General features: G+C 36.4%; 1 protein-coding gene across 6 annotated transcripts in view; it reads left to right on the top strand.

Annotated features, from left to right (window-relative positions):
• Nucleotides 1-20,171, top strand: part of GABPB1 (GA binding protein transcription factor subunit beta 1) — a 64,997-nt gene that overhangs the window by 30,145 nt on the left and 14,681 nt on the right. For 5 of the 6 annotated variants that reach the window (XM_077764427.1, XM_077764425.1, XM_077764422.1 and 2 more), the window contains 5 exons: nucleotides 4,498-4,605; nucleotides 9,065-9,232; nucleotides 10,333-10,527; nucleotides 11,962-12,109; nucleotides 12,464-12,577. In XM_077764427.1, coding sequence (XP_077620553.1) covers nucleotides 4,498-4,605; nucleotides 9,065-9,232; nucleotides 10,333-10,527; nucleotides 11,962-12,109; nucleotides 12,464-12,577 — 733 coding nt within the window. The remainder of the gene's footprint in view (nucleotides 1-4,497; nucleotides 4,606-9,064; nucleotides 9,233-10,332; nucleotides 10,528-11,961; nucleotides 12,110-12,463; nucleotides 12,578-20,171) is intronic. The other variant, XM_077764426.1, reaches the window with a different exon arrangement.

Below are 20,171 nucleotides of genomic sequence, written 5' to 3' on the forward strand. Positions count from 1 at the left end.
TTCCTCTGAGGGTTAGAATTACTCTGTGGTGTTCCCCTATACATATCTCCTATGTATTTTCTTCCTTTGGTTTTCCAATGTTATTTAGATCTGTTGCTGTCTTTCTATAAAAAATGTTTTGTATTGTCCCTTTTGCTCACTTGAAGTGAAAATTATGGTTAGTATTACTTACCTACATAATTTCAAAAGGTCATTATAATACCTAATTATAAAGAAGAAATGGAAGGAAAGCAATTTATAATAAAATGTATATATCAGAATGTAAATACTCAGGCAGACTACTCTAAATGACACAAGAGATTGTCAAATGCTTGCACCTATGGAGTCATTTGTAGAGTCACTATGAATGATAGCTGTGAAAGCTTGATTGATAGTGTTTTATATTGGTGATTCCAGATACCCAGGTGGTATTGACATGGATGATATGATTTTCCAAAATGGTAAACAATTCTTAGTAAGTTCTGAACAAAACAAATAGATTTATTGTATGGTTGCCCTCTGAGAAATTTGGGCTACATTATAAACTGTGGAAAAATATATTTTATTTACATATTAAGTTCTAGCCTTAGATATATTCAGTGGAGCTTTTGAAAGTCACCCAGAACATGTGGCAATTCTTTGCCATACAGAATTGTTTCCTGAATTGCTGAACCTCTAATATCCCTGACCCTTGCCCATTAAATGGTAGTAGAGCTTTCACCCTACTGTGCCCTGCATCAATCCCCAAAATGCCTCCATATATATCCAAAGGGCCCTCTAGGGGGCATTGCTGCTACCATTTTGAGACCCACTGGTTCAAAAGTATCCAGCTACATTTATCTACTATACAGCAATGTTGCTCATAGAATTTTATTTTATTTAAAAAAAAATTTAATGTTTATTTCTGAGAGAGAGAGAGAGAGAGAGAGTCAGAGAGAAAGGGATACAGAATCTGAAGCTGGCTTCAGGCTCTGAGTTGTCAGCACAGAGCCTGATGCAGGGCTCCAGCATGTAGATTGTGAGATCATGACCTGAGCCGAAGTCGGGTGCTTTCAACTGAGCCACCCAGGAGCCCTGCTTATGGGATTTTAAAACCACAATAACTTAAGTATCCTGAGTCCTTAAATATGATATGTTTTGAATAACTAAGACAATTACAGAATCATGAATTATGGAAGAAGTTGATTTATTCAAATGCATCACTGTTTTTTTGTAAATCTTGTAAGCAGATCAGTAAGTTTACTACTTTAGGTACCCAATACCAACATTTTCTTTATTTTTTCCACTCTTCCTGTTTAGTAAGTCAGTAGTATATAACTTTCCTTAATGTTAGCATTTACTTAGTTGATAGTCATACAATGTAATTTGTCCCTTAAAAAAAACTTTTCTTTTTAAATGTTTATTTATTTTGAGAGTGTGTGAGAAAGAGAGCCATGCATGTGTGAGCAGGGGAGGAGGGAGAGAAAGGGAAAGAAAGAGAGAGAGAATCCCAAGAAGGTTCTGTGCTGTCAATGCAGAGTCCAGGGCTGGGCTTGATCTTATGAACCAGTGAGATCACAACCTGAGTCAGAATCAAGAGTCTGATGCTCAACTGACTGAGCCACTACAAAAAACAAAACAAAACAAAAAACCCCACAACACTTTTGATTTAGGAAGATAATATAGTGACATTATAGAAATTTTGTAAAATGAAGGCAAAATTTCCCATAATCTTATCACTAACAATATTTTCCTGTGTTTTGTTCTCTATCTGTGTATTTTGACATTCAAAAATTGGTTTTGTATCTTTTTGCTTAATGTGGCATATCCTTTTAATGTTATTATGTAGCTTTCAACTATTATTTTAAGTTGCTGCATATTCTTTTTAGATTCCACAATTTTCCTACTCTGTTCACATGGTAAAAATGTGATAATATATATGTAGATTTACTTGTAACACATGTAGTGATAGATCTGTTTCAGTATATTTTTATTTTTTTCTCAGAAGTGGGATCATTTATTGGGTGATTAAGCTTGAACATTTTGGTAACTTCTATGTATTGCCAAATTGACATTTAAAAACTGATCCCTTTATACTGCTATCAACATAGATGTCACTATATATGGAAGTGTCAGTCTAAACTCATCCTTGACTGTATCAGAAATTACTTTTAAACTATTTACATTTATCTGACTGTTCGTGACACTGAACATTTTTTATGCTTATGAATTATTTCTGTTTTCTCTTTTGGAAAATATATGGTCATTTCCTTTGTTGTTCTGTTGGGTTCATGGCCTTTATTTTCGTTTTTTTAAAATTTTTTAAATGTTTTATTTATTTCTGAGAGAGAGAGATAGCGTGAGCAGTGGAGGGTCAGAGAAGAGAGGGGGAAACAGAATGCGAAACAGGCTCCAGGCTCTGAGCTAGCTGTCAGCACAGAGCCCGACGTGGGGCTCGAAACCAAAAACCGTGAGATCATGACCTGAGCCTAAGTCAGCCGCCCAACCAACTGAGCCACCCAGGCGCCCCCATGGCCTTTATTTTCTTTCCCTTTTCATTTTGAATCAGACCTTTTGCATAATTAAAGCATTAGTGTCTCTTACTTTCATTATTGTGGCAAACATTTGCTGTTTTTTTAAATTATTTTTTTTAATACATTGAAGTTTCATTATCTACCCATAGAAGATAATATGTGATATATCAAAGAAAAAGAAAGGGGTGGAGAGTCAAGAAATCAGGATTCTGGAGGGAGATATTTATAATAAATATTGTATCTGACAAAGGACCCATATTCAGAATATATGTTATGAATGCTTAGAAATCATTAAGAAAAAGGCAGACAACCCAGTTTCCAAAAAGGAGAAAAAGCCCTAAACCACTACTTCATAAAAGATACCCCGGTGTCTCAATCATCTGGAAGTATGCATGTACATAGTCCTCTACCCTCCTTCATCTTTTTTTTTTTTAATGTTTATTCATTTCCTGAGAAATAGAGACAAAGTGTGAGTAGGGGAGCAACAGAATGAGAGGGAGACACAGAATCTGAAGCAGGCTCTAGGCTCTGAGCTGTCAGCACAGAGCCCAGCGGGGCTCAAACCCACAAACCACAAGATCATAACTTGGGCCAAAATTAGATACCTAACCGATTGAGCCACCCAGGTACCCCTGCCCTCCTTCTTGAATAATACCTCTTCATACAAGATTGGAATACACTAATCAACCTAACATCCTCTTCTTAGAACTTCTTTCCCATTGACTACTTACCCAACTCTCAAAGGATATTCATTTATTGAGGCAAATTCATACCACAGGCACATTTTTCCTCATGTAAATCTCTGGGGTTCAATATCTTCCCTTCCTCCTAGGCCTCAAACTCTACCTGTTTGCCTATCCTCAGGATACTATGTCAGCATCATTGAATAGTTTTCCAGTTGAATAGTCTCTGAATTTGGGACTTTTTTCTCCTCAGAACTATCATCCCTTGAATTTGAGCATCTCTGATACATTTAAATCTTTCTTATGTACTCTTCTGTGATTTTCCCCTAACATGTATTTCAGTATTTATTATTCAAGAAGATACACTCCCCACATACCTCCACGCCCACACCCCTACACACTCTTACACACCCTGGCCTGTGACATTAGTCTTTTCAGGTATCTTGAATATAAGATACAAAGTATACTTAACTTTCTAGCTCCTCAGTGAGACATGTAGTCTAATGATAATACCGTTCAGCTTTCTTTTCAGCATTTTCTTTGAATGTGAATTGTGTCCTTTTCTGGAAGAACTTGAATGTATATAGACTGTGCAGTGACTGAAAATATTATTTTTAAGTTCTGAACACATCTACTAATTTACCATTGCAAAAAGCTGTTATGACATATTTATTTTATTTTATTTAAAAAAAAATTTCTTTAATGTTTTATTTATTTCTGAGAGAGAGAGAGGGAGACAGTGTGAGCAGGGGAGGGTCAGAGATAGAGGGAGATAAAGAATCTGAAACAGACTCCGGGCTCTGAGCTAGCTGTTAGCACAGAGCCTGATGCAGGGCTCGAACCCACGAACTATGAGATCATGACCTGAGCCGAAGCCAGACGCTTAACTGACCGAGCCACCCAGGTGCCCCATGACATATTTATTTTAATTTGGATCAGCTACAGAGGATGGTATCTTGTACCTTATTTCTGTTTACTTTTATGAAAAACTTAATTGCTGTGGCTACTCCAGTGAAAACAGTTTCTTGCCAGTCCTGAGTATTAGACAAGCCTTCTCTGCTGCTTACCTCACCTGTCTTTACCAGCTGTATTTGGAGAATCCAAACTAATTTTACTGTGCTAGGTAAAAACTTAATGAGAAAGGAAATATATGTTCCCAAAATTCAAGTATAAATTGCTTTTGTGTGATCTGTAGTTGCAGATTAACCACTTCACAGACTTTTAGAGGGATACTTGAGAAATGGTATTAATAAAAATACAAGAAAAATAATCATGTCATAATATATGAAGAGGGATGTTAAGTTCATCTTTGTTTTCTTTAGATGTCCCTGGTAGATTTGGGAAAGAAGCTTTTAGAAGCAGCACGAGCAGGTCAAGATGATGAAGTTCGTATTTTGATGGCAAATGGAGCTCCTTTTACTACAGACTGGGTAAAAAATGATTTTAATGTGCTCTTTTTCTCCTCCTCCTCCTCCTCCTCCTCCTTTTCTTCCTCCTCCTTTTTTTCCTCTTCCTCCTCCTCCTCCTTTCCCTCCCCTTCCCCCAACCCCCTCCATCCCCCTACCCCCTTCTTCTGTTTAGTTTTTTTCTAAATAAATTCAGTATTATATTTATATGTAACAAAATTTTTTTTACAAATTTGTAGTTTTAGAATTATAGCTGTCATTTAAAGGAAATGATTTGTATCTTTATGTCATATATATATATATGACAACCTTATCCAGATATTCTGTCCACAAAACTGTTTTTCTTTTAAACTATGGAGTTCAATATTGTAGGTTGAATATAAAATGTAGCTGCTTGGAATTTAATTTAAAGCTCATAAATAGCACAGGTAGAATTTATAATTCAGAAAAGAACAGATAAAGATTGAGGTTAATGTCATAATTGCTTTTAAAAAGGAAAAATATTTGTATTTCAATTGATACTTGTAACACTATTGCAAACATGACCAAAGAGGAAGAAAGGAATGGGGGGAACATGTTCCTAGTAAGTACAGAAGGCAATTGTGAGGAAGACAAAAACTATAACTGTACTTAATTCTTGGGGAAAGTCAAAAGAGACGGTTTTAGGATTATGAAGGGTTAGGAATCTGGATTAATCTGCCTAACTGGGAACAACTAAAAATTCCAGATTTTTTATTTTGTTGTTTCTTGCCTACTTGTCCTGTTCTTTTATATTTTTCATAAAAAACAAAATAAAACAAAAAAGTTTTTATTATGGAATATTTCAAACATTTTTGAGTCCCTGCATACCTTTCAGCCAACTTCAAAAATTACCAAATCACGATGAATCTCGCTTCCTCTATAACTTCATCCACTTTTTGTTCTGTATTATTTTAAAGCAAATTCTATGAAGTAATTTATTTCATCCATAAATATTTCAGCATCTGTCTCTTTAAATGATAGACTTTTTTGATTAACTGTTTAAAAAAATCTTCTTTACTGCACTAATGAGTTAGAAAGAAAATAAGGAATTATTGGGGCCCCTGGGTGGCTCCATTGGTTAAGCGTCTGACTTCGGCTCAGGTCATGATCTCACAGTTTGTGGGTTCGAGCCCTATGTCGGGCTCTGTGCTGACAGCTAGCTCAGAGCCTGGAGCCTGCTTCAGATTCTGTGCCTCCCCTTCTCTCTGCCTCTCCCATGCTCATGCTCTGTCTCTTTCTGTTTCTCAATAATAAATGTTAGAAAAAAATTTAAAAAAAAGAAAATAAGGAATTATTAACCTGAAAAACTAAGTGAACACCAGAACCCAGAGAATTTTGACCCTAAGAAAATTGAAATAGCTAAACTCAGTGAATTTACCTGTTGGTTGTCAACCTCACTTGGTTACTGAAGACAGAGACCTGAGACTGCTCATAGAAGTCTCCTAAGAAACCCTCTCCTCATAATTCTGGAATCCCAAAGAGATGCACCTTCTGTGCAAGCATAAATCAGAAATACCTTCTCCCTCTTCCTACCTGGTTCTGCCCCTGCCCCTGCTCTTGCCCTGTTCTTTGGGTACTGCGAGGAAAATAAACTGACTTGGAACAAGTCACCAAATGGAAAGAAAAAAATATATTGATGAGGATTTGGAATCACAAGCATCCCTTGGACACATTTGTCACCTGAACTCATAAGTTCTTGTGCATTCTGCAAAGCTGTACACTGAAAAATGTGATTTTTGGACTGAGGTTACCCCAGGTTCCTGGAAGAAGCAAATTAATATTCTTTCTGGGGAACCTACCTTCATCGTAGTATCCACAAATGAAATTCCAAAGAAAATGAACAGTCAAAAATAACTAAATGCACAAGGACACAGGCAACTTGGACAATAATTCACTGAAACAACTAGTACCAGAAGCAGACTGCCAAGGATTTATTTGTTTGTTTATTTATTTATTTAGAGAGCGAGAGCGAGCGTGCAAGCGAGCATGCTCACATGTGCCCATGTGAGCAGGGGAGGGGCAGAGAGAGAGAGAGAGGAAGAGAGAGAATCCCAAGCAGGCACTGTGCTGTTAGCTTGGAGTCTGACACAGGGCTTGATGTGGGGCTTGATTTCACATGACCTGAGCTTGCTTCCTTGCCTGCTTGCTTGATTTTTATTAAAAAAAATTTTTTTAATGCTTATTTATGTTTGAAAGAGAAAGAGAGACAGAGTGTGAGTGGGGGTAAGGCAGAGAGAGAGAGAGAGAGAGACAGGATCTGAAGCAGGCTCCAAACTCCAAGCTGTCAGCACAGAACCTGACACAGGGCTCGAACCCACAAACCGTGAGATCCTACCCTGAGTTGAAGTTGGATGCTGGGGCGCCTGGGTGGCTTAGTCGGTTGAGTGTCCGACTTTCACTTAGGTCATGATCTCGCGGTTCGTGGNTGACTGAGCCACCCAGGCACCCCTCTAGATAAGATTTTAATAGCTTATGAACAGCTAAAGAGAAGGTTAATAACTGAAAGAAATGAAAAAATCCAGTGCAGAAAAATAGAAAATTTAAGATCTCAGAAGTCAGGAAGGCTGGTATGCGAAAGTCTAATATATCTGATCAAAAATCCACAAGGAGAGTGAGAAGAGGGATGAAATAATTTTAAGAGATAATGATGAGAATTCTTCCAGAACTGGTGAAAGATGGCAGCTCAGATTCAAGTAGTTCAACTAATCTCTAGGAGGATCAATTAAGAAAATCTATATCTAAACACATCATAGCAATAGTATAGTGTATCAGGACAAAAGGGTCTTTGAAAAAAGTTTTTGTTAATGTTTATTTTTAATGTATATTTGTGCATGGGAGTAGGGGAGTGCAGAGTGAAAAGGAGACAGAGAATCCCAAGCAAGCTCCACACTGTCAGTCTACACTGACACTGATGTGGGACTCAAACCCACAAACTGTCAGATCATGACCTGAACTGAAATTAAGAGTCAAATTTAACCGACTGAGCAACCCAGGCACCCCACAGACCAAAGGATCTTAAGAAGGGTTAGTATCCATAATACATAATGAATTCCCATGACAGCAATAAAAAAGACACACAAGGCAAAGAAGACGGGGCAAATGACTTGTTAAGGTACTTCACCAAAGAGAAAGTTTAGATGACCAATAAATGTGAAAAGATGCTCAACTACATTAATAATTAGGCAAATGCAAAGTAAAATTATGAAATGCTATTACATATCTAGCAGATGAGACAAAAAAGCTTAGCAGTCTCAGACATTGGTGAGGATATGTGTAAATGGGTATAAACATTCTGGAGGACAGTTTGGCAAGTGCTTAGTAAATTTGAAAATGTACATAATCTGTGATGTAGCCATTGAACTTATAAGAATAATTCCCAAATTGGGACACCCAGGTGGCTCAGTCAGTTGCGGGTCTGACTCTTGATTTCAGCTCAAGTCCTAATCCTAGGATTGAGGGATTGAGCCCTGCATCTGGCTTCTCTGAACGTGGAGTCTGCTTGGGATTCTCTCTTTTTCCCTCACTCGTGTGTATGCGCTCTCTTTCTAAAATAAAAATAAAAATAAAAAAAGAATGTTCCCCAAAGAAACTCTTGAATAGTGCTTGCCATGGAAAATGCTTTTACAGAAACCTTACTTGCTGTTTTATAGTAGTGATCTTCACAAATTTCATGTTCTAGTGAACTATCTTGGTTCTTTGGAACATCAGTGCTTTGGTAATCAGAATTAATAGGGACTTTCTATGCCTCTAAATGGCATGTAAGTTAATTCTGATTTTCACCTATTAAAATGTATGCCTCTGATAAGGCTCTTCTTCACTTATATTTTAGTATATCCCCTGCATACTGTGAATTTAGTGTTAATGTAGTGGCTATACCACAGGTAACCAGTGTCAGGGGAACTGTGCTCTGTTTTGGGTCTGTCCTGTCTTAGCTTTGGCAAGTATACCTCAGCAGGTTTTTCCCTTGAAAAATGATTATATGAACTTCTTTGAAAAGATAACTGAGTTGCTTTAATAAATTTATTTTTTAAGTTCTATAAAAACAGTTTAATGCAAAATCTATGTATTATATTTATTTGATATGAATTTCATAGATGAAATTAGTTTTGTGTGATTGGTACGCAGAAAACATTCCAGTACTCAGAAAAATTTCTCAAACCCTAATTATCTCTAATTCCTGATGAAATTAATTTTGTTCATGCTATTTATCTGTTAAAAAATTAAAAAGTATGTTTGAATTAAATGAAGTTCTGACTTTTCTTCCTCATCGAGAAATGTATGGGAATTCTTGAAGGTCTCTGTAAAGAAAATGTGGTAAGCATAAATTATTTTCTTGAATTTTGAGTTACTCTGTAAACAGATAATATAATCTGTTTGTTATGTTAACAAAATATAAACGAAGATAGTAATAGAAGTATATTAAAAATGTTCATAAACGTGGATATTTTTTCTTTCTCTATAGCTGGGAACCTCTCCACTTCATCTGGCAGCACAGTATGGGCATTACTCCACCACAGAAGTACTACTCCGAGCTGGTGTAAGCAGGGATGCGAGAACCAAAGTGGACCGAACGCCATTACACATGGCAGCTTCTGAGGGCCATGCCAGCATAGTAGAGGTTTTGCTTAAGGTATGTGTTCTCTTTTTGCACTCTGCTTTTGAAAGTAAGCCTTCGAAGGATTTATGGTTTTATAAGAGTGAGAAAGGAACTAGTTGTATTAAATGTCTATTTTTTTTCTATGTCATCTCATTTTTTTTTTGTATGTAAGCCCATCAAATGAAAATTATCTTAAAGCTTTCCTTTTTGGGAGAAAAAGAACTTCCTCTAGGTTTGTTCTTAATTAAGTCAGACAGTTGATTTTTTAGACCTTGGTTTCCACTATGATGAGGGACTATGGCCTTGTCTTACTTGACACAGTTAAAACGCTGTGGAAGGAAACATAATAAGGCTTGGATGATTAACAAAGAAATAATATAAATAAGGATTTTTATTGTAGCCTTTAGATCAGCCTATCCAAAAGACATACACTGTAAATACCACAAATATGATCACATCTAATTCTAGATTTTCTGTTACTTACATTAAAAAAAGTAAAAACTAATTTTAGTATATTTTATTTAACTTCATATATACAAATATTATCATTTCAACATGAAATCAATATAAAAATTGTTAATGAGTTGTTTTACATCCTTTTTTTGGTGTGAAGTCTTTGAATTCCAGTGTGTGTTTACATACATAGTACATCCCTATTGGGTCTAGCCATATTTCAAGTGCTTAATAGCCACATGTGTCTAGTGGCTACCATATTGGATAGTACATCCCTGATAGGTCCTTTTAAATTTTTTATATTTTGCTGGTTTTGAAAGCAGAGAATATTTCTGTATAAATAAGGGACCAGAGTTAAAGAGGGTTTTGGAGGAATGCTTTCCTTCACTTCCTATTCCATTCTGTCCCATGATGCTTACTGCTGGGTTAGTGAAAAAATCAATGCTTCATTCTTATGAATTTAGAAGGAAAACAATTGGGAATGTTAGCATGATAGAAAACTGATTAACTGACAGGTATGTGGAGATTCTTGGAAGATACAGATTATTCAACACAAAAAATAGAGAGCTGATCATGTTAGTAGCAGATACTTGTTCTAAAGCATAGTGGCTACTATTTTCCTATTTGGAATTCTTTATATTTCATATGTAGAAATATCTTATTTTGCAATATTTTTATAGCATGGTGCTGATGTTAATGCAAAGGACATGTTGAAGATGACAGCTCTACATTGGGCCACGGAACACAATCATCAAGAAGTGGTGGAACTTTTAATCAAATATGGTGCTGATGTACACACACAAAGTAAATTTTGTAAAACTGCATTTGATATTTCAATAGACAATGGGAATGAAGATTTGGCAGAGATATTACAGGTAATCTTTGGCTTTAATTTGAGAAAATAAAAGGATCTCTGTCTTGTGGTGATTTGAGCTATTTAGCATTTAGCTTTTCATTTTGGACTTAGTTGTTGTAGACAGTCCTTTCCTCTTTTACTTCCTCTTTGTTCACTTTCTGATTGTATGACCATAGTCTTTACATGTAACATTAGAAGATTAAATATGGTGATTACTTTCTGTATTTTTAAGTTCCTGAATTTCTGTTCTAGACATTTTATTCTATGAATTATTTTTGTTGCATATTTGGATACCATGTGGTTTTTCAAAATATGTTAAACTTCAGTAAAAATTTTCTTTAGTTCCTATAACATTGCCCCCTGAGTAATTGATTCAATCTCTATCATTTTGATTGGTTTATTTTATTTTTCATCATCCTCAAAAAAAATCTGTGAGTCTAATTATTTATGGCTTTTGGGCAAGTTTTTTTTTTTAATGTTTATTTATTTTTGAGAGAGAGAGAGAGACTGAGCATGAATGGGGTAGGGACAGAGAGAGAGGGAGACACAGAATCCGAAGCGGGCTCCAGGCTCTCAGCTGTCAGCAAAGAACCTGATGTGGGGCTTGAACTCCTGAACTGTGCAATCATGACCTGAACTAAAGTCAGATGCTTACCCAACTGAGCCTCCCTGGTGCCCCTAGACAGTTTTTATTTTTTTTTTTTAATAACCAGTATTGCCTCTTTTCTTTAGCTACACAACATTGATATAAAAATTCTCTTCTTTACTCACAACCTCTTGCTTATCTTCTTGTTCTCCTTCCCAGTAGAACTTTTCTTTAACACCCTTCTGACTCTACTGAAAAGATGTTATATGTTCAGGAGAATGAATTTTGTGGTGCCTCTTTCAATTCTTTTACTCCTTGGAGTGCAATTTGGGGACCCGAGTTAAAGATGAAGAACAATTAATTGGAAAGGACATGCTTTATTTTTTTCCCTTCAAATTTTTATTAAATTTTATTTAGTTAACATACAATGCAATATTGGTTTCAAGAGTAGAATTCAGTGATTCAGTCACTTACATACAACACCCAGTGCTCATCATAACAAGTGCCCTGGGAAGGACATGCTTTATATGTATAGTGTTATATATTGCTGAATACAGTAGAGGAAATAATTTAAGTAATTTCTATAGCCACAGAGTAGCAAAATAGCAACTGTGTTCTATAAAAGCCTTTCAGATATTCTTTTCTTTGCTCATGGGATTTTACTGCTTTACCTAACGGGTATTAGGATGTAAATTTCTGTCTCTGGTTTACCACTATACTCTTGGTAGATCATATACAAAGATTTCCATTTGTATTGTAGGATTCTTCTTAAATTTTAGCATTTCCTTTCTGTTTGTACTGCATTGAGATTCTGTGCTGTATGTTCCAGTTGTAATTCTGAAAACACTGTGTTGATTTGGCCCCTAGATTGCTATGCAGAACCAAATCAACACAAACCCCGAGAGTCCTGACACTGTGACGATACATGCTGCCACACCACAGTTTATCATCGGACCTGGAGGGGTGGTGAACCTAACAGGTCTGGTATCTTCAGAAAATTCATCCAAGGCAACAGGTATTGAGATGCATATAGGATAGCTGTTGGGATGTTATGCTTTAGTAGGTATTCCTCCTTTTATGAAAAGACTGTTGGAGAATGAGGGTAAGAGTATATCAGTCACCTTGGTTTTCTTTGGTATTGGGAAAAAAATATTTTTATGAGACAAAATAATGAAAGATGATATTGTAAAATGCACTGCAATATTATCTTTCAAAAACTAATGCCATCGGAGCTTGTTTTTTCCCAAAACTATTATCCAAGCTTCATTAAAGAATTGAATAAAACAAAATAGAATATCAGAAAAATGCAGTAGAATTAAGCGCCTTTAAAATTAAAATTCTTAAAAATTGATTTTCTCTTTTCTTGTAGATGAAACAGGTGTATCAGCTGTTCAGTTTGGGAACTCTTCCACATCAGTATTAGCTACATTAGCTGCCTTAGCTGAAGCGTCTGCTCCGTTGTCCAATTCTTCAGAAACTCCAGGTTAGAAAAACTAGTCAAATGCGTACATTAAAAGATTGGAGACTTGAATATTTACAAAGGTTAGGAAGATAATATAAAAGGCGAAAGTGAGCAGATTTTAGATCATGGCCATGTGAATGAAGACAGGGGGGTCAGGACAGGAGGGTATAATTTGTTGTCAGTCATTATTTAAATTAGTGTTTTTTTCAAATTGTGATCAGTAATAAAAATAACAACAACAAGTCATTGAATGCTTACTGTGTATGCTATGTACCATGGTAAATGTTTTACTTATGATCTCATTGAATTCTCACCAAAAAGCTTGAAGACCTGTATTACTGGATTTGACTCATTAAGGTGTTCCTGATTGAAAGATGTATTTTTTTTCAGGGGGAAAAATGTACCTACCTCTCCTCTCTCTGTCTCTCTCTCTGTTTCTCTGTCTCTCTTTACTAACTAGTAATAATGAGCATTTATCTTTCTTCAGCATCATAATCACTGTTTGAATCTGTGCCTTTATATTTGGGAGTCTTGAGATTTTTCAGAATCTCTTTTGATATGTTGCTTTTATAGCCTATACCTAGATCTCCTTAGCATCTTTGTCATTGCATGAACATAGCAAAGAAAATTAATTCATTGGTGGTTTCTATTTGGTTAAACTTAAAATTTTTTGTCTTTAAAGTATATATATCTCTGAAAATTAAGCAGGTGTTGTTGAAGGTCATCTGAAATTTTGACATTAGATATTTGGCTCCATGAATTAGTTATACCACCTTCTTTAACTTCTACTTTTGAAAATGTTCTAGGGGCGCCTGGGTGGCTTAGCTGGTTAAGCGTCCGACTTTCACTTAGGTCATGATCTCGCGGTTCGTGGGTTCGAGCCCCGCATCGGGCTCTATGCTGACTGCCAGCTCAGAGCCTGGAGCCTGTTTCAGTCTGTGACTTCCTCTCTCTCTGACCCTCCCCTGCTCACGCTGTCTCTCTCTATCTCTCCTAGAAATAAATAAAACATTTAAAAAAAAAATTAAAAAAAAAAAAGAAAATGTTCTATATGGTCTAGTCTGAGAGATTAGGAATTTCAGGTGACTAAAGTTCAGGTGAGTACATTGCCACCAGTGTAAATAACTCAGCTGAGGTGTGAAATCAGATAAAGAAATACCTTCTGACAGCTCATTTCTACATGCTCAAGCTAATTATTTCTTGACTACTCAGTTTCTTTTAACATCAATTATCAGTCTCATCCCAATTTTAGAAAATGTTTATGTGTATATATTTTTAAGGACATCCTAGTTAGGATCTGGGAAATAGTGCTTGCATTTTATATATGATGAAACTGAGATTCATGAGGTTAAATAATTATGCCCAAAATAGCATGGCCATTAAGTGGTAGAGGAGTTTTATGCTCAAGGTCTGATTGATTCCCAAGTTGTATGTATGTCTGTGACTGCAGTTTTTTGGTAATCAGTGGACTGGTCTCTTCTAGAATATTTATCATTTGGCTTGTGATAAGAATAACTATTTCTGTGATTGTCATTTTGTCTTATACCAAACAAAAGCATCACCATTCTTGCTTCTACTTGTGAGGTGTGTCTGTTGAACCAGTCTGTTGAAATAAGTGTTTTGCTGCTATGTCCTTCTTTAATGGATGAGGAGTTAGGGTATTTAGATACATGAGAACTCATTCCAGTCCATTTGGAAGTTATTCCAAAATGAGGATATAGAGAAGTGAAAAAATTTTCTATTTGGAGTTTGCAGCTGCCTTTTGCCCCATGAGGAAAACCACCGCCATGTAGTACACTGTATTTATTAATAAGCAGAGGCAGTTATGTTATCCCGTCTTTTTTACCAAAGCTTATAAGCCACTGTGTTATAGGTATTTTCTGTTAAAAAAAAAACAAACTCCAGGAAACTCACATCCTTACTCCCTTTCTTTCTGCTTTAAAACAAAACAAAAATGTACAAACAATAAAAAATCCATGAAGGGATAGATTATGTTTTGTGTTAAAGGAGTCACTGAAAACTGTTCTTGTGCTCAAATTTCCACTTGTTTTTAAACAGCTATCCATTTTTAATGAGAAAGTATTTATTCATGCATCGAACAGGTTTTTGTTGAACATCTCTTATCACTTGGTTACTCTGCATGGTGCTAGATAGAAAATGGTAAACAATCAGATACAATCCCAAGCTTTATGGAACATGTAGTCTTTTGGTAGAACAAGACAGTAAAAGTTATTTTATCATAACTGTCATTAGTGATACATATAAGAATGCCGGATTTTAAAAAAAAATTTTTTTTAATGTTGTATTTATTTCTGAGCGAGAGAGAGAGAGAGAGAGAGAGAGACAGCATGAGCGGGGAGGGTCAGAGAGAGAGGGAGATACAGAATCTGAAACCGGCTCCAGGCTCTGAGCTGGCAGTCAGCACAGAGCCCGACACAGGGCTCGAACCCACGAACTGTGAGATCATGACCTGAGCCGAAGTCAGACGCTCAACCGACTGAGCCACCCAGGTGCCCCAAGAATGCAGGATTTTAACCTAGTCTCGTGGGTCAGAGGATCTTCCCTGAAGGAGATATTTAAACTGAAGATTAAGTAGGAATCAGTGAGCAAGCATTGGGGGAAGAGCATTTGAGGAAGAGGACACACATAAAGCTTTTGAGGCAGGACAGTTTGTAAGGGGACTTCAGAGGCCAGTGTGGCTAAGTCCCGCGAGTGGGAGAGTAACTCGTGGTGGTTGAAAGTAAGATTATAAAGGATTAAAAACATTTTTTAAATGTTTTTTATTTATTTTTGAGAGAGGGGGAGAGAGAGACAGAGAGAGAGACCGAGACAGCATGAGCAGGGGAGGGTCAGAGAGAGAGGGAGATACAGAATCCAAAGACAGGCTCCAGGCTCTGAGCTGGCTGTCAGCACAGAGCGCAATGCACGGCTCAAACCCACGAACTGTGGGATCATGACCTGAGCCAAAGTCAGACGCTTAACCAACTGAGCCACCCAAGCGCCCCTATAAAGGATTTTTGGGGCACCTGGGGGCTCAATTGTTTAAGCACCCAATTCTTGATTCCAGCTCAGGTCATAGTTTCGCGGTTCGAGGGTTCAAGTCCTGTCTTGGGCTCTGTGCTGACAACATAGAGCCTGCTTGGGATTCTTTTTCTCCACCCCTTGCCCCCTCCATGCTCTGCTCTCTCTCTCTCTCTCTCTCTCGCTCTCTCTCTCTCTCTCTTTCTCTTTTTCAGAATGGATGAAGAAACTTGAAAAAAGATAAAGGACTTTTAAAATGATTATTACTTTTTCAGTCTCTGAAAGGGAGTTCAGTTAGGAATCTGATGCAGTTAGCTGGGGAAAAGATGAAGAGATAATAGTAGCATGGGTTAGGAATTGGCAAAGAGATAAGAAGTGAATAAATTTCAGAATTCTTTGGGATGTAGAATTGGAAGTTTTGATTGGTTAGATGTAGGCCTTACGGCTGTAGTGTACTTTGTCTTGTCCTTTTAAAACTCTTTCATAAAACACTATTTTTTGGCTATAGCCTGAGGTTCTATATTGATTCTTTTTGCTTAAGCCTTATTGTTTTTTGTGGCCCAGCTATATAATCTCTTGATTAAATAGACATCTGTGACCACCCTTCTTTTTGTCTTTAGAGCAACTTCTGTTCTTTTTTATTAAGATGTTTTTCTAGAGGTATACTGCACCTGATGGCTCTTTCCTTCCTTTCTCCCAGTAGTGACATTTGAATCAGGTCCCCTTTGCACATTGTTTTTCTGCTGTTCCTAAACTAGGTCTGTAAAAGTGAATTGGCTTTAAGGGTTAAGTTACTGGGCTTCATAAGATTGTTTTGGTTTTACTTTTTTGATTTTAATTTCACGTTGAATTATAGGCACAAATGCCTTTGAAATATTTTCGGTGAGCATAGTTTCTAGTGTTGAAATATTTATATGTAGAATTTTCAATCCATAGAACATCTTAAAAACATTTTTTTCTCTGTCTTATTTGGAATTTATGGTGTTATAATTAAGAAGTCTTATTGAACAAGAGAGCTCAGATATTTTCAAAGATGCTGTGGGTTATCTAGGCTCTCCTTATATATTAATTACAATCTGACTTTTGATTTAGACCAGTAAATATTATACTTAATTTTTTATTCAGGGGTTTTACATTTAGAGGTGTGTGTGTGTGTGTGTGTGTGTATTTTTTAGATTTATGTATTTTGGGGAAAGCATAAGTGGAGGAGGGGCAGAGGTGTGGGCAGGGTGAGATAGGATCTGAAGCGGGCTCTGCACAGAGCCAGCAGAGAGCCAGATGTGGGGCTTGAACTCACAAACTGTGAGATCATGACTTGAGCCAAGGTCAGATGCTCCTCCGACTGAGCCACCCAGGTGCCCCTGTATGTATTTTAAATAACACTCTTTTTAAAGTTTTTAGGATTTCTCTTTTATTCTTACATGTTTCACCATTTCACTGTTGGGTTGTTCTTAAGGTTTCTGAGGGACACTTTGTCTTCTTACGTAATTGGTTTCCTTATAATTTTTTCTTAAATTTCTTACCACAGTAAAACTTAAAAAGAAAACTCTGTAGATGAAAGGGAAGAACTCTCTTATTTTAATGACAGTCATTGCAAATAGTGCAAAGATGAAAGTTCTTGATTGTGTGTGATCTAAGAAATTTCCTGCATATGGTTATGCTTTAAAGTATTTACTACTTGTAGCTAGCATTCAACCAGAGTGAACATTTCTTTTTCATATGGATATATTTTTTTAAAAATCAAAGCAACAGATAATATATTACTATGGCCTACATTTCATTTTATAATTCTCTTCCTGAAATTTTCTTAAGTGCTTGGTGATAAAGCCTAATTATAGTTTAAGAGAAACAAAAATGAGAGAACTCAAAGCATAAAGGTTTTCTGTTTTTGTTTTGTTTTGTTTTTGTATTTTCAGTGTTATCTTCTGTAGTTTGTATCGTGACCCTTGATTATCAAGTAACAGAGTAACCGGGTGGCAGCCAAGTCTGTCGCCATGTCACGAGCACATCTTTGAAAACTAGAGTCCCAATACTTACCTTGCCTTTTTTAAAAAAGGAGCTCATTGATACCCATGATGTTCTACTGGGAGTTGGTAGTAACTTAGCATGTTTTAGAGCAACTGTGCCTCTGAATGGTAGGTAATAGGACTTCCGGAGAGAATGGATTTATTTACTTACTCTTTCTATAAACTGTTGCCTCAAATAATACATGAAGAAAACCTATATCATTAAGAAATAGTTTTTATGTGATTTCTTTTTTTCAGAATTAGTTATACTAGAACATTTTTTGGGTTGACAGTTTTCAAACCCATAGAAACATTGGAGGATAACTTTGTATCTTTCACCTGTACTCACCAACTGTTAAAATCTTGCCATACCTGCATGTACACATCCACACACACACACACATCCACACACACACACTTTTATTTTGCCAAATTTTCTGAGAGTAGGCTGCAGATATCATGACACTTCACCTTTAAATACTTCTTCATATATCTCCCAAGAATAAGGACAGCCTGATACATAGTCATAGCTCCATTATATTTCCTAAAAACATCAACATTAACTTAGTAACATTATCTGACATGCAGTCCACATTCAAGTTTCCTCAGTTGTCCTTGAAGTGTCCTTTGTAAGTGTTTGTTTATTTTTCATCCAGGATCCAAAGTTCACACATTGTATTTGGTTGTTGTGTCTCTTTAGTCTCCCCAAACCTTGGACAGTCCTGCTGCCTCCCTTTTCTTTTCTTTTCTTTTCTTTTCTTTTCTTTTCTTTTCTTTTCTTTTCTTTTCTGTTCTTTTTTCTGTTCTGTTCTGTTCTTTTCTGTTCTTTTTCCTTTCCTTTCCTTTCCTTTCCTTTCCTAATGTTTGTTTATTTTTGAGAGAGAGACAGAGTGCTAATAAGAGAGGGGTAGAGAAAGAGGGAGACACAGAATCTGAAGCAGGTTCCAGCCTCTGAGCTGTCAGCACAGAGCTCAACATGGGGCTTGAACTCAGTAACCACAGGTTCATGACCTGAGTAACCACCTGAGCCACCCAGGCTGCCCTCCTTTTTCTCCCTTTTCTCCAAGGATTTTAACATTGAAATCCTTGTAGAGTTTATGCCCATTGTCTAGTTCATTCACTTTCTAGATTCATTTGTTTAATAAGTATATGCAGGTCAAACATTTCCAGGAAGAACACAAGTGATATTTTGTAATCTCCCATTGCATCATGTCAGGAGGTACGTGGCAGGCCATCCTGATAATGACCACTTGGTGAGAGTGATTACTGCCAGCTCCTTATAGGCACATTTTCCTCTTACTAATCTTCGGTGTGATACTTTGAGAACATATGAATATCTTGTTTCTCAGAACATTTCAGTGGTTTGAACATCCACTAGTGACACTTGCTTGAGTCAATTATTATATCAGAGGTTACAATGATAATTTTTCTTATTTTGTTAATTGTATGTCATTCTTCTATTAAGAAGATATTTCTTCTTTCTCCCTTTCCTTTTTCATGAAGTATTATTATGGACAAATGGATTTTTAAAGATTCATTGTGTTGTAATCCATTATTGTCATTATTTCTTTTGATGCTTCTTTACTGAAACGTAATGTGCATACAGAAAAGTGATTACATCATTAAGTGTACAGTTTACTGAATTATCTCAAAGTGATTACTCCTGTATAATCACTGTTTAGTTCAAAAATGGGAAGTACACAGTATATATTTTGTTTTTTAAATAATATATTTAACCCAAAATAACCAAAATATTTCTATAAGAAATCAAAATTATTAATAAGATACATTACATTGTTTTTTCATACTGTCTTTGAGATTCAGTGTGAATTTCATACCAAAAGTAACATCTCAATTCAAACCAGCCACATTTCAGTTTCTTGATAGCCATATAATGTGAATGATTACTCTTTTTGGACACTATAGTCTTAGCCTTAGTTTTGTCTGAGCTTTTTGAGCAGCTCTTAGAATCTATAAAGGCTGCTCCAAACTGTGTTATTGAGTTTTAAAACAATATTTTCTATTTTTTTAATTATTGAGGTAATACTGGGATGTAACTTTATAAACCTTGCAAGTAAGTGTCCAACATTATAGTTCAACATCTGTAAACACCACAGAGTGATCACCACCAAAATGCTAGTTACCATCCATCACCATAAAACTGACCCCCTTTACCCATTTTGCTGTCCCCCAACCTACTTCCCCTCTGGGAATCCTCAGTCTTAAAAGTAGTATTGTATATTTTGATGAACTTAAAATACCATGTAGGAGAAGAGAGGGAAAATTTCTTTTCTACCCCTCAGGGTCTTCCAGCTGGAGTAAGAATTAAATTTATATGAGCTAGATTAAAAGGAGAAAAAAACACAAACTTTTCTTACATTCCTGCAGCGGCCCACTAAGGAAATTGAGACCTAAAGAAGTGAGCAAGGCAGGCAGTTTGTCCTCTCTCACACCACCTTTCCCTCTTTGTGGCAGTAGGATGGTGCTATAAACCCCACATAGCTGGGGAGGTGGACTGCTGGCCTGGCCAGTGTGCCCTACATACTGGTCCAGTGCAGTGGTCTGGAAGGCCACACGGCACAAAATCC

This window comes from Crocuta crocuta, unplaced genomic scaffold (genome assembly GCF_008692635.1).
Source record: "Crocuta crocuta isolate KB4526 unplaced genomic scaffold, BGI_CrCroc_1.0 scaffold102, whole genome shotgun sequence".
Taxonomy (NCBI): domain Eukaryota; kingdom Metazoa; phylum Chordata; class Mammalia; order Carnivora; family Hyaenidae; genus Crocuta; species Crocuta crocuta.